Source organism: Vipera berus, assembly GCF_964194415.1.
Source record: "Vipera berus genome assembly, chromosome: 7".
NCBI classification, from domain to species: domain Eukaryota; kingdom Metazoa; phylum Chordata; class Lepidosauria; order Squamata; family Viperidae; genus Vipera; species Vipera berus.
The window spans coordinates 620269-634507 of NC_138209.1; the positions used below are offsets into that span (position 1 = coordinate 620269).

Sequence of the window (14239 nt, forward strand, 5' to 3'; positions counted from 1 at the left end):
AGAGCACCAAGGATCCCCCCCCTCCTCCTCCTCTCCACCCCCCCCTCCACTCCCTTCTAGTACTGATGATGTTCCCTAATTTGGTAATTAAATGTCTGTAAGCAAACAGCCAAGCCGGAGAGGACCAAGGACCCCACAATGGTACCTTCCTTTAACAAGCCGGTTTGAGCTAAGTTAAGTGTTAGGTGGCTTGGTTTAAGTGATTTTCTTTTTTGCAACAAATCACCTTGTGGAGCTGCAAGTTCAAAATCTGCCAGGCCTCCACGCTGCCCTTCTCGGAGCCCCTCAGCGACACGGGCCTACGGAAGGGCAGCGAGCGAGCGCTGTTTCCTCTCCTTCTTTTCCAGTCCTATTGCTCAGACCCGGACCTGGTCTTGGATCTGAAAAACCTCATTGTGCTTTTTGCTGACACTCTGCAGGTAAGGAGCCGCCTCGGCCCCTCCCCCGTCCCCAGCGCCCCTCCAGGCACGGCCTGGGAATCAGACAGCCCCTTCCCCATGGAGGCCCAGAGGGCTGGGCTATTTCCTCCTTGTCTGAGCACCATGTCGGTTAGAGTCCCCGGGGCTGGGCAGAGGTCTGCCATCTTCCCCTGAAATCCCCCCCCCCCCGTGTCTCTCTGCCAGGGCTATGGCTTCCCGGTCAACCAGCTCTTTGACCTGCTTTTGGAGATCCAGGACCAGTACAGCGAGACGCTACTGAAGAAATGGGCCGGAGCCTTCAGGTGAGAGGCATCCTCGGGTGGATTGGGCCCCTGGCTCACTGACGACATTCCTGCCCCAGAAATGCAGGTTTCCAGGCTGCACCGTGCACGATCGAACAGTAGAACTCAGAAGGGCAATTTAAAAAGGAGAACAGACACAGCAGAGTTAAGGCCGGACCCCCCTCAACCTGCTTTGGAAACCCCGCCGGGACCCTTCCGCGGCCAGGCCCTCGGCCCTCCTTGGGGCCGGCTTCCAGGACCTCCGGCCCTCCGGCCTCTTCCCTATGACCCGGCCCTGGAACCCTTTTATTGTTGCGTAGCAACATACCCGATGGGTAAAATGTTGCTTGGGCCGGCCGAGGAGGCCAGCCGGGTTTTGTGCACAGGCGGAGCAGCGAAAACTGTCCTCTGTTTCTCAGGAACATTCTGGATTTGGACAACTACAGCCCCATCTCGGTCTCCAACGAAGAGCAGTACGAGAAGATGGTGGGGCAGTTTCCATTCCACGATGCGGAGCTGGAGAAGGTGAGACGGGAGGGAAGGCGGTGCTGAAATCCGGGGGTCTCCCTGGAGCACTGAGGCAGGCCACCTCCGCTCCACCCTCGGGAGGCCGAGGAGATTCCTCCGCTCCAGAGCCCCTCAGGGTTGGCTCCGTGAGGACGGTTTGGATGCTCTCTAGCAGTGCTTCCAGCCTGGGCTGCCCTCAAAAGAGGAGAGCTTGGTGGTGCTGGGGGAGGGTTGTCCCCGGGAGGGACAGAGGGCCACGATGGAAAGCCGTCTACCGGTTTACAGTCATGACAACTCTGAAGGCTGGCCCAAGCAACATTTTACCCATCGGGTATGTTGCTATGCGACAATAAAAGGGTTCCAGGGCTGGGTCATAGGGAAGAGGCCGGAGAGCCTTGGTGGAGCAGTGGGCTAATGCCTCCTTAAGTAACACCAGCTGCCTGCAATTAAGTGCAGGTTCGAGTCCCACCAGGCTCAAGGTTGACTCAGCCTTCCATCCTTCCCAGGTAGGTAAAATGAGGACCCAGATTGTTGGGGGCAATTAAGCTGACTTTGTAATAATGCCGCTTGGGGGTGTGTGTGAAAGCCCTAATAAGCAGGCATATACATAGAATGAAGGCTACTGCTAAGCTTGTAAGCCGCCCTGAGTCTTTGGAGAAGGGCGGGATATAAATGGAATTAAAATAAATAAATAAATAAATAAACAAAGTCAGAACAGAGCTGGAAGGGACCTTGGAGGTCTTCCAGTCCAACCCCTTGCCCATGGCAGGAGACCCTAGAGCATAAAAGAACCTCGGCTCTTTTATGACTGGTGGACTTCAACTCGCAGAATTCCTGAGCCAGCCAAGAAAGGGAGAGGTTTCCAAGCTGAGCCAGGCTGGCTCGGGAATTCTGGGAGTTGAAGTCCACCAGTCATAAAAGAGCCAAGGTTGCCTGCCCCTACCCTAGAACATTCCAGCCAGGTGGCTGTCCCGTCTCTTCTTAAAAACCCCCAGGGATGGCGCATCCACAACTTCTGGAGGCTAGTAGTTCCACCGGTCAATCGTCCTCACTGTCAGGAAATCTCCTTAGTTCCAGGTTGCTTCTCTCCCCGATTAGTTTCCGTCCGTCGCTTCTTCTCCTTCGGGTGCTTTGGAGAATGAGTCGGCCCCCTCTTCTTCTGTGTGGCAGTGGTCTTCAGGAGAGGGAAGGGACCCCTTTATGCCCAAGGGCAAAACCCTTCCCTGAAACGAAGGGGAGGCCTCGGACACAACCTGACTCCCCCCACCCCCCAATTTTCATGCGTCAGTCCCCAGGGAGATCAAGACCGTTCACGGGGTCACCACACAGTCCAGCCTTAATGCCCCATTGGGGGTTGGCAAGTGGGGAGGGCAGTCCAGGAGTGGCCACGGAAGCCCCCTCCCCACCCGTGCTCCTGTGGGAGGGAGGCGGAGGAGGCTTACGGCCAGGAGGGGCGAAAGCTCTTTGGGGGTGGGGGGCAAGCAGAGCCCCAGCAGAGTGAGCAACCTGGCCGGGGAGGGGGTGACGTCCACTCGGGCTGGGGTGGGCGCATGTCTTGCTGACCCATCCCCCCCCCCTCTGTTTTGCAGCAGCCGTTCCCCAGGAAGTTCCCCTTTTCCGAACTGGTGCCTCGGGTTTATAACCAGATCAAGGAATTTATCTACGCCTGCCTGAAGTTCTCTGAAGACCTTCATCTGAGGTAGGGGGATCCAAAAGCCCCCCCTCCCCCAGTCTTTCCCCTGGACCTTTCTTGGGCTACCTCGCAGGGGTGGGCAGCCTTGGCTCTTTTATGACTGGTGGACTTCAACTCCCAGGATTCCTCAGCCAGCCACGCTGAGGGGAAAGGGAGAGGTTCCCATGCTGAGCCAGGCTGGCTCAGGAATTCTGGGAGTGGAAGTCCACCAGTCATAAAAGGGCCAAGGCTGCCCAGCCCTGGGCTACGGCAAGGGCTGCTCCCCCCTCCCCCCCGGTGGTTTCCAAAGGTCTCTTCTTCTCCTGCACCTGCGTGTCTTTGGATGGCAGTGGTGGTGGGGGGTTGCCTTTGTGGCCCCAGCACACAGGCCGATGCAAATGGGTTGATTCTTCCAGACGGTCCCTAGATGGGGTGGAGATCCACCCTGCCCAGGTTGAGGAGGCAAAAAGAAACTCAGAAGAAGAGCTGCTTAGGAAGGCAATGGGAAGCTGATACCAGAGCCATAACTTCGCAAATAAATAAATAAATAAATAAATAAATAAATAAATAAATAAATAAATAAATAAATAAATAAATAAATAAATAAATAAATAAATAAAAAAAAAAGTGATGGAGCAGGAAATGGGGTGTGTGTGCGTGTGCGTGTGCGCATGTGTGTGTATGTGCGCGCACACTGCTTCTTCAAGGGCAGTGGGGCAGTGAGGATATTTTCCCTTCATGTGGGCCTCCACATCTTCATTAGAACTTTTGGAGACCCCCCCTTAAAACTAGCCTGTCAATAGGGGTCCTGCCAGCATCACAGCCCCCTTCCCCAGTGGAACCAATAAAATTGATCTGTTAATAATTGAGAATTGGGGCCACCATTTCACTGCTGAAGCAGCGGTGGCACCCCGGTAACTTCCTCCTCCTGAGAGGAATGGAGGTTTTGGGGTACCCCTTGAAGAGGTGGCATGCCAGGCTGACCAGGAAGGCGAGCGCCCAGCCCTCCCTCTCCCCCACCCCCTTTTTTGCGCCTTCAAGTCAGCCTTCGCTCCCAGAGGCTGCCTGGACATATCTAGGCCGGCTTCTCGGCAGTATTGGGGGGAAATGTCTGCTGCCCACAAGCGTTGGCAAAAGGCCTGGGGCAGAGGCTGGCAGGGGTTCTGCTTCCAGGGCAGAGCTCAGAGCCGGACCCTTTGACTTCCTCCCTGAGAAGCAAAGCACCGGGCACGGATTCGGCCGATGCTCTTCTCGGCTGGCAGAAACGGTGTCAGGCCTGCCCCAGTCCGGTCCCTCAGCAAAGAAAGATCCTCGACTCCCTGGCGTAGCGAAAGGCATACAGTAATGCCAGCTAGGTATTCACAGCCCTGGCCCCGGGGGTGGGAGGGGTTGGGGGTGCGGGTGGGTGGGTGGGTTGGTGTCCATTATTGCAACACTTCCTGGTTGAATTCTCCATCCACCCCGCGGGTTTATTTTTTACTTCATTAATAATGAGAACAATTTCCAGGCTTCCTGTTATTAATTAACCTTATCCTGGCAGCTGACTTTTTAAAAAATTGCCAGCATGATTTTCAAAATCCAGAATACAAGTAGTCCTCTACTTACGACCACAGCTGAGCCCAAAACGTCTGTTGCCACCTTTCTTGCCATTGTTGTTAAGGGTGTTGTTGCGGTTGTTCAGTTGGCAACACGGTTGTTAAAGTGGGCCTGGCTCCCCCCTGGACTTTGCTGGCCAGCAGGTCACAAAAGCGGATCACGTGACCCCCCCCCCCCCCCCCCCGGGTCACTGCGACCGTCATAAATAGGAACCAGTTTGCCAAGTGTCCAAATTTTGATCACGTGATCCTGGGGATGTTAAGTGTGAAATAATGGTCACGAGTCCCTTTTTTCAAGGCCACTGTAACTTTGAACGGTCGCTAAATGAACTGTCGTAAGTCGAGGGCAGCCTGTACTGTTCAAAATAGCTGAAACCATCAACTGAAAGAGGACAAAAGGAGACAGAGCCGGTTATTTCTACATCATTTTTACGTCCACCTTCCTCTTTGTGGGCTCGTATTGATCAGGCCCTGAGCCGAGTGTCCACCCTCCCAAATCCAGCTGTTTGTGACCCACACCTGCTGTCCACCCTGACCCACAACACAGCTCAAGGATCGGAGGATCCGTCTCCGTCCGTCTCAAGAAAGGCCTGGCTTCCATGCTCTGAAACCATCCTTTGAAGCTAAGGCCTTTCCCTGCTTGAGCAGGGGGCTGGACTAGAAGACCTCCAAGGTCCCTTCCCGCTCTGTTCTGTTCTGTTCTGTTCTGTCCCATATTTTCTATTCTATTCCTTATTCCATTCCATTCCTCTATTCCTCCAACGCCTGGGGGGTGGGGGAAGGTTTGTAGGTGTCAGCTGAGTTGGCTTCGCTCTGCCTTGGAACCTCTTGGCTGATAGTTTTGTTTGCACTTAGCGACCAGTCAGTCAGTCAATCAATCAATCAGTCAATCAATCAATCAGTCGCTCAACTGATCAATAATTCTGCCTGCCTTTCAGCTCCACGGAGGTGGACGACATGATTCGGAAATCGACCAACTTGCTGTTGACTCGAACCCTGAGCAACTGTTTGCAGAACGTCATTCGGAGGAAGAACGTCGGCCTGACCGAGGCAAGGCCCCCTTTCTGGATTGGGAGAGGTTGGGGGGCGAGTTTGACCCTCCCTGGAGCCTCCTTGGAGAGACCTGCAGCCTCCTCTTGAAGCAGGAGGAGCAGGAGGAGTCTTCTCTGCGGCTTTGTTGAGTTGTCTAGGTCGGGGGTCTTCCACACATGCCTGGCTGAGGAATTCTGGGAGTTGAAGTCCACAAGTCATCCAAGGGCCAAGTTGGAAGACACCTGGTCTTCCCCAAGTTTTCCTCCTCCTCCTCCTCCCACATCCACCAGTAAATATTTCTCAACTTCGGCCATTTTAAGAGGAGTGGGCTTCACGTCCTAGAATTCTGGGAGTTGAAGCCCACTCCTCCTAAAATGGCTGAAGTTGAGAAACACTTGCACTAGAGTCTGTCTGCATCTCATGGGTGAGGCAAGCGTTAGATCTAACTCGGCTCCATTTTCTCCCGCATGGTTTCATTGAGGCATCCCTTGTCCAGCCTAGCATGAAGGTCTTTCAGTGTGTTGCAGGCCTGGGGTCCCCAACCCCCGGGCCACAAACTGATACCGGTTCACCACCTGCTGGCAACCGGGCCGTGCAAGTGGCAGGCAAGTTGCACGCAGCTTCGTCTGCGCATGCACGGGAATTAGCTTGCGCATGAGAAGCCCCCCGCGCCACTGCCACTCTCCACCGGTCCGTGGAGCCATAAAGGCTGGGGACCGCTGTTGTAGGCCGTTGCCTACTTTTCGGCTCTGCCACAGCTGAGACGCCCAGCCTAGCCAGGGACAGTGGGAGCTGTAACACTGGCCGTATGTTGAGGGCCGCAGTTCTCCAGCTTGATGTCTATTACGGAGATTCTCAGCTGTCCGGGTCATAGTTACCCCAAGGGTGCTTTTCCAGGAGGCAACTGGACTTCCTTGTTTTTCAATTGGAAGATGTTTCGCTTCTGATCCAAGGAGCTTCTTCAGCTCTGACCCACCATCTAGTCAGAGCTGAAGAAGCTTCTTGGATGAGCAGTCCAGTTGCCTCCTGGAAAAGCCCCTTGGGGATTTCTCCAGTTTGATATTTTAGAGCAAGGGTCCCCAACCCCCTGGTGCGTGGACCGGTACCGGGCCGCGGCATGCCAGCAACCGGGCCGCACAAACAAGCAAAGCCCCGTCCGCGGGATGCAGGCAGCACCCAAAACCACGCGCTCTCCGGTTCACGGAAGAACCTCTCTCCACGGAACCGGTCCCCGCTGCCCAAAAGGTTGGGGGCCTCTGTTTTAGGGGGGAGCTGCTGGACGTAAAGGGCTTGCAGTGACCTCTGGGTCAACCGGTCATTTCTTGCCTTGTGGCCCCTGGCATGTGGTCTTTTGGAGAAAGAATAATTGGTGTTAGATTTATGATGTGGTGAAAAGAATCCATGGTCCAGCCTGGGAAGTGGGGAGCTCCCCCCCCCCAGCTTCTCTTGGGTGTCCTTGAAAAACCCAGGCCCAGCCTCTGTCCACTGGTGGTGGAGAATCCCCTCCCCACCGGTTAATTGCAGCCGCCGAGGGGCCTGCAGATTTTCTGAAACCGCTGGAGAGCAGAGAGGAGCTGTCACTCAAGCTTCTGCCCCTGTTGACGTCTTGGCCGAGGGCGTCAGATCTGTTCTTGTGTTTTTTGCGACCGGTTTGTCTTGAACGGGCCCGGAGGTGCAGTGAGGCAAGCTAGATGTGGAAGCTTAGCAACCCCTCCCGGGATGCAGATGAGAGTTCGCTGGGCTCGCTGTTTCCGCCAGGGGCCACCTCTGAAGGGCAGCACAGCCCTGACTCCCTCCAGCCCACCTTTGGCTGATGGCTTTAACAGCGTCTCTTGCTCCTGCAGCTGGTCCAGATAATTATCAACACTACACACTTGGAAAGATCCTGCCGCTTCCTGGAAGAGTTCATAACCAACATCACCAACGTTCTTCCAGAAACTGTCCACACTACCAAGCTTTATGGAATGGCCACTTTCAAGGTGAGCCTTTGATCGCCATCCCCTCTCGTAGGACCCTGCCCGCTAGCCGGGGATCGGAGCTCTGCTCTCCTCATCCAGACATGCAAAGCAGCCAGGGGACGAGGGAAGGCAGGCCTGTGAAGAAGGGCCAGGGTTCCTGGGAAGGCTGTCCAAAGATCAAGGGGACACTTTGCCGAAAGAAATGGAGGCCAGAAACCGGAGTCCCTGCTCTGCCTGTGTTGGGTCGGTGATCACGGGAGCCAGCCGTCCAGGCCTTCAGAAGTGAGCAAGTGCAGAGGAGGAAAGGGGATCTACACATCTGCGCAAGGATTTGGTGACACTCTCGGGAACAAAAAGTTTGCACTCGAATGCATGTTCAGTGCAGGGCAATATTTACCATGTCCTGCTTTACCGGGGATCCCCGGGCAGGGGGTGGGTGGAGGGGTGCGTAGAATCAGAATAGAGTAGAATACAATAGAGAACGGAACAGGTTAGACACACAAGGCCTTTGTCTCCAGTGTAGAAGCCCTCAGTGTACATGCAAAGCAAAAGTATCACCATCCTCATCATCCCAATAAGGTGTATCTGTGTGAGAGTAAACAGTGACAACACTACAGCCATACTACATGGGTAAATAGACGTAAGGCATTAGCACTGTGAGAATCGGGAGTAAACACACACTAGAGCCAGGTGTTTGCTGCCTGTGTTCCCGTAGGTTGCCACACGGCCGTGCAGTTGGGAGGCGCTCCTGTCCCTCCCGTACTGTTGTGCTCCTGCCGTCCTCGGGCAGCAGTTATTCCGTGGAATAAGTGGCGGGATGGGTGTAGCGTTGGGGGGTCAGAAGCCCCCCAGGGCCCCTCGCTGGAGCAGGGTCCCAGGTGCCGCCGTGAGCTTTCCTGCTGACCTGGCCCTTCCCCCTGCAGGACGCCCGCCACGCAGCGGAGGAGGAGAGCTACACTAACTTGAACCAGAAGATTGACCAGTTCTTGCAACTTGCCGACTACGACTGGACGGCCGCGGAAGCCGGCCCCAAGGCCAGCGGCTACCTGGTGGACCTCATCGCTTTCCTGCGCAGCACCTTTGCTGTCTTCACCCACCTGCCCGTAAGTCTGCCTCGGAAGGAGAGGGCTGGGCGCGGTTGGAGGCCAGTGTGGCCCCTGGGCTGGTGGAAGGGTCAAGCTGAAGGCTCAGCTCTTCCTCCTGCCCGACTTGGGTTCCGTTGTCCGTAAACCCTTGATGGCCTTAAGTCAAGGGTCTTCCAACTTGGCCCTTTCATGACAAGGCAAGCTGGCTGAGGAATTCTGGGAGTTGAAGTCCACTCCTCTTAAATTCTATATTGGGGGTCTTCCAACTTGGCCCTTTGAGGACTTGTGGACTTCAACTCCCAGAATTCCTCAGCCAGGCAAGCTGGCTGAGGAATTCTGGGAGTTGAAGTCCACTCCTCTTAAATTCTATATCGGGGGTCTTCCAACTTGGCCCTTTGAGGACTTGTGGACTTCAACTCCCAGAATTCCTCAGCCAGGCAAGCTGGCTGAGGAATTCTGGGAGTTGAAGTCCACTCCTCTTAAATTCTATATCGGGGGTCTTCCAACTTGGCCCTTTGAGGACTTGTGGACTTCAACTCCCAGAATTCCTCAGCCAGGCACGCTGGCTGAGGAATTCTGGGAGTTGAAGTCCTCAAAGGGCCAAGTTGGAAGATCCCTTCAAAGGCTTTTGAGGAAACGGAGACAGGCCTTATTTTTCCTTCCTCCTGCCCTCTTGCTCTCTCTGTGGCTCAGCTCTCTGGGCCAGAAATGGGGCTGGGGGGTGGCAGAGCGGTGGGATTGAGGTGAAAAAACCTCTGGACTCAGCTCAGAATGGGAGAGCTCCTTATTGCAGCGGAACCGGCTTTCGTGAAGTCCTGATCGGCCGGTCATTGTAAAGTCAGGTGGGTCGACGTTGAGTGTGGCCCGGGGTGAAGGGCCCTCGCCAGGGGCAGGCAGGGTCCAGCCTCCCGCGGGTGCCAGACGCAGAATTTCCCAGCTGGGTTCGAGTGACCGATGGAGGACCTGCCCAGCTTCTGATCTGTCGAGAGGCCGGGGCGCCGGTGGCAATAATAGCTGCCTTAGGAAAGAGGGAGGGAGGGAGGGAGAAAGAGAAAGGGCCCTCATTCATGGCCGCCGATTGTTGTTTTAATTTCATGTCGGGCAAGTTAATGTAAATCTCCCTGACGGATCTGCAGGCGGCACACCGGGCTGTTGACGTTGGGCCGCTGGCGATGGAAGGTTATGTCAACACCTCTGGCGGGGCTGTCAGGCTCACAAAGCACGGAAGTTTTTTATTTGTTGGGGAAAGGGGTGTTTTTCTGTTTGCGTTTTCGGCTTCCCTTAATCCCCCCAGGAGGGCGGCAGGGTAAGCGGGAGGTCAGGAGGGCCTGGAAGGGGAAGGGGTCTCTCAGCGGCCCTCACTGCCCCCCCCAGCCAGCGGCCGGCCTGGCCTTCCTTCTTCTGCAGAGAGGTCGGCCCTGGCCCTCCTTCGCCCTTCCCCCCCAGCCCTCCCCCTCCTCCTGGGCCAGATGGCAGAGCGCAGATTTTTGGGCCAGAGCGGGCAAGGCTGGGGGCTCCAGGAACGCCATTGCACAAAAAGCTGGCGCCGCTTCTTGGTCGGCCAGGGAGGCTGATTTTTGCTTTCGAGGCATTGGGCATTTCTAAGAAGCATCGGAAGTCCAAGGCAGAGGGGGGGAGGGGGCTCCAGTCTGTGATGGGGGGAAAACCATGAGAGGCCGCCCCACACACACATATGTCTTTCCTGGCTGTGCCCCTCCTGGGTCTGGTCCTGCTGGGTTCAACTTAAGAGTGGGGAGCTCCTGCCTGTCCGGAGTCCCAGGATGGGAAATGATGGACAGATGCCAGAAACACTGCAGGTGGTCAGCATCGACCCCCCCCTCCTCCCCCAGCGGCAGAGGGGATACAGCAACAGGGAGGAAGGGGCAGGGTCCCTGGCAGGGCTGGAAGGGCGCTCTCAGAACCGCTGGGGAATCGGGGCCACGGCGCAGCCCATCTGGAACCATGGTTGGCGTGGGCAGCTGCGACGTGCCGGACTGCAGAGCTGCTGCTTGCACCTCCCGGAAGGAGCCCGGGGGTTGAGCAGGGGGGGCTTCCCGGCAGACCCAGCCCAGCCGAGTTGGCCCCGTGGCCTCCCGTCTGGGAGGTCCCTTTCTTGGGGGGACGCCCCGTGGGTCACTGGTGTTCCACCTCCACCTGCGGCTGCCGGACAGAGGGCGGCTGAGAGCAGAGAGGGCCGGAGGAGAGCTACGCTAGGTGGAAGAAGGCAGGGCACAGCTGGAGGCATCCGGCAGTTTCCCCCCAGGGATGCGGGAGGGGGAAGGTGGAGCCGTTTTGACTGCTGCTCCCGTGAGCTGCCTGCAGGCAGGTTGGACGGCTGGGCAGGGCTGCCCTCACCTGAGGGTGGGTGGGTGGGTGGTGGGATCTGTTCTTGTGGAAGCTCCCCTTCCTAGCCAGGAGGTGGCATTCTAGTCCAGCTCCTTCCTTTCTCGCTTTCTCCGGCAGATCAGTTTTAGGTATCCCCCCCCCCCGCAAAGATGAGAGACCCCTAAGCAAGCAACAGCCAGGTGCTTTCATAGCCCCACGGAGAGGAAGGCGGCTGAGTCCCAGCCGGCCATCCCAGGACGGAGCTTCCCAGAGTCCCGGCCAGCTTCTCCTGGAAGGCCTTTAAGCCCTGAGGTGCCTCTGCTTCCCAAGGCCACGTCTGCAGGCCACCGGCCTTCTTCGCCTGGGGCTTTTCCTTCGCTGGAGCCTTCAGAGAGAAGTTTTGTGATCAGCTGTCAGAGATGCTGTGGTAGCTATTGGGCTGACTAGACAACCGCTAAGATGTTTTCCGACCTGGATCTGGGATCCCACCCCTTCCCTGATCCGCCTTCAGCTGAAGAAGGCCGTTTCGCCTCCTTACTCAGCCTCACCGAAGCCGCCTCACTCTGGGACCGGGGCTGTTTTCGCCCCCTTTGGATGTCTCATGGCACAATCCCGGCAGGGGCTGCCGTGCCGGCTGCCGTCGGAAGGGCCCAGCCAGGCGTCAGCTCCGCTAGAGCCTCCAGAGAAACTGCGAAACCGTTGAGAAGCTGCTTGTCCCCTCCGGTTGATGTAAGACCAGCCGCGGAGCAAGACCTTGGCGCACGGAGCGGGTCTACCCGTGGCTGCTGTGGCTGGCTTCACATTACGGCTTTTGTGCGAGCCGGTGGGAAACGAAGTGTGTCTTGGTCAGCCTGGGGAGTCGTAGGATGGCCGCCTGCCCCACCGCTGGACGGGAAGCCGTCTCTCCAGCTCCGGAAGGGCTCTGGGTCCATTTGCACCCTCTCCTGGCCTTCCGCTGGCCTGAGGGGGGACGGCAGGAAGCAGCCCCTCTCCCGGAAGCTCAGGTGGGCCCGTCTTGGGTCCCTCCCCGCCACTCGGCCACCCGTGGGGAGATTCCAGGCGCTGGGAGAGACTTGAGGGCTTTGCTTCCATAGCTCCCGAAGAAGGGAACTCTTGCCTGGCCAGCTCTTCCTGCGGCCGACAGCTCACATTGCCCAGCGGTTCCTCCTGACCGCTAGTCTGAACCTGGCTCCTGCTTTCAGCGGTTCAGATCCTCCCCTCTGGGGCGTCTTTTTTTTTCTTCCTTCCGTTCGGTCGTGCCGGACCCTTGGGCGCTGCCTGGACAATAATCCCTGTCGTTTTCTTGGCCAGGCTTTGGAGAGCATCGAGAAAGGTAGAGGCCCAGGCGGGACTAGAACTCACGCTCTCCCAGGCTAGCCTGATCCCTTAACCACAACGCCCGACCTGGCTCCGTCCGGATGGTAGTTGAGGGCCAGCGATGAAGGGCTAATTCTGGGGGTTCAGCGGGTTGCCAGCCTCCTTGTTGGCGGAGCCCGTGGTCCTCTCCTCCCAAAGCCGCCTGCCTCGTCTGGCACAAAGCAGTGGCCAGCAAGGGTAATGCTGGGGAGGGGGGGGCACACGGTCTGCACACATGGCCTGCATGTGGAATCCAGTTGTGCAGCCTGGCCTCTGCGGGGAATTGTGAGTTGCCAGCCACGTGACTGCTAGAGGGCTTCTTCCACTGCACGGAATTAAACATTGCCGCATGCGTGTCAGGGGATTTTTTTTGGATTTTCTTTCAACTAGTTCTGTGGTTTAATCACCACCGATAAAGGGATAATCTAGTCGTGGTTTTATATTAGAGCTGTGGTGGCGCAGGGGTGAGAATGTAGCATTGCAGGCTGACTCTGCCGACTGCCGGCAGTTCGATCTTGACCGGCTCACGTTCGACTCAGCCTTCTGTCCTCCCGAGGTGGGTAAAATGAGGACCCCAAATTGTTGGGGGAAAACAGGCTGACTTTGCAAACCGCTTAGAGAGGGCTGTGAAGCAGCGTGAAGCGGTATATAAGTCTAAGGGTTATTGCTATGGCTGTTGCTACAAGGATTCCGTGACGCTCTCTGAGCCCGGTTGTCTGCTTCATTACCCGAGCATGTAGCATCATCAATGTGGGCAAGTGTTTACATACAATAGTTTGCCCTGCCAGTGATGGTGGGGGTTGTGGTTTCTGTCCCCTTGGTAGCTTTTTTTAGCAGGGTATTGTTTTCTGTTGGATTGTTTGTCTTGTGTTAATCCCTGCTTATCTGGGTGTCGGCTGCCGGAGAGGATGTGCCCTGGTCTTTTGCTTTCCCCCTTGGCTTTCTATTCATTGTTTCTTTTGAACGGGGCCTAAGTATGGTTTATTTCTGTACATCGGTTGTGGGCTGATGCGTCTGAATGCCAAACTTCCAGGAATTCCCCAGCATGGTTGGACTTGGTTTGGTCTAGGAGGCTCACAGTTTCTCGTTTGAAACTGCGGTTGAATTTGTGTCCTGAGATGAAGGATTCTCATTGGGGGGGGGATCCGACCCGGGTTGGTCGCCTTCCGAGCTTTTGGACTCGTGCTGGAGCCCCCATCCTGTGTGTGGTGCGCCGTTCTGTGTGTGGTGTTTCCATTGTGCCTTTTAACTTCTGGCTGGTCTTCTCAGACATCTCCTTCTGCCTTCTGCCTGTCCTGCATAGTGGCTGCTCCATCCTTACGACGTATGTGGCAGGGGAGGGCTGTAGCCGGGGAACTCCCGGAGCAGAACGCAGCTTCTCCAGCAGAGCCGGTGGTGGGAATCTCTCCGTGGAAGGAAGGAAGGAAGGAAGGAAGGAAGGAAAGGAGGGAGGGAGGGAGGAAGGAAGGAAGGAAGGAGGGAGGGAGGGGTGTTCCTGGGAGAAGCAAAAAGCCGCAGCGCAAAAAGTGCCCTCTTCTTCTTGCTTCTGAGAAAGTCTACGGTGTCACATCCCGACCACAGTTTCGAGGGATGAAGCTAGAGAATTCAGCTCTTCCTCACCTTGGGAAATAAACCAATCCCAAAAGCTATTAACAAGATCAGTCTTTATATTAAAAAAAGAAGGTGAAAGGTCAAATGTAAAGAAGCCAGGCTCGAGAGGAGAGAGGCTGGTGTCTGGTGGGGGGAGGGGTGGCTCCTGGCTGCATTCCTCGGGGGGGGGCACCCACCCCAATGACAGGATGCAGGAAACCCGCTCGGTTGTCACTGAGTGGTTCACTAATTCGGCAGAGGCTCTCGGCCAAAGGTCAGCCAGAGTCCCTTCGCGGTCCCCTTGCAGGGCCGATTCCTGCCCGGAATATCGCATTACGCCCCCATCTCTTCCCAACGTCTGGAGGATTCCCAAAGGCAGGTGATCTGGGGGGGGGAGGCAAAGGGCCCCATAGCTGGGG

At 56.5% G+C, this 14239-nt stretch overlaps 1 protein-coding gene across 1 annotated transcript in view; it reads left to right on the forward strand.

Moving 5' to 3' along the window:
- The window catches only part of EXOC6B (exocyst complex component 6B), a 150346-nt gene that overhangs the window by 78902 nt on the left and 57205 nt on the right, over window positions 1–14239 (forward strand). Inside the window, exons 12-18 of the mRNA XM_081332759.1 lie at window positions 348–419; window positions 624–721; window positions 1120–1225; window positions 2797–2906; window positions 5413–5524; window positions 7351–7485; window positions 8388–8567. Coding sequence (XP_081188885.1) covers window positions 348–419; window positions 624–721; window positions 1120–1225; window positions 2797–2906; window positions 5413–5524; window positions 7351–7485; window positions 8388–8567 — 813 coding nt within the window. The remainder of the gene's footprint in view (window positions 1–347; window positions 420–623; window positions 722–1119; window positions 1226–2796; window positions 2907–5412; window positions 5525–7350; window positions 7486–8387; window positions 8568–14239) is intronic.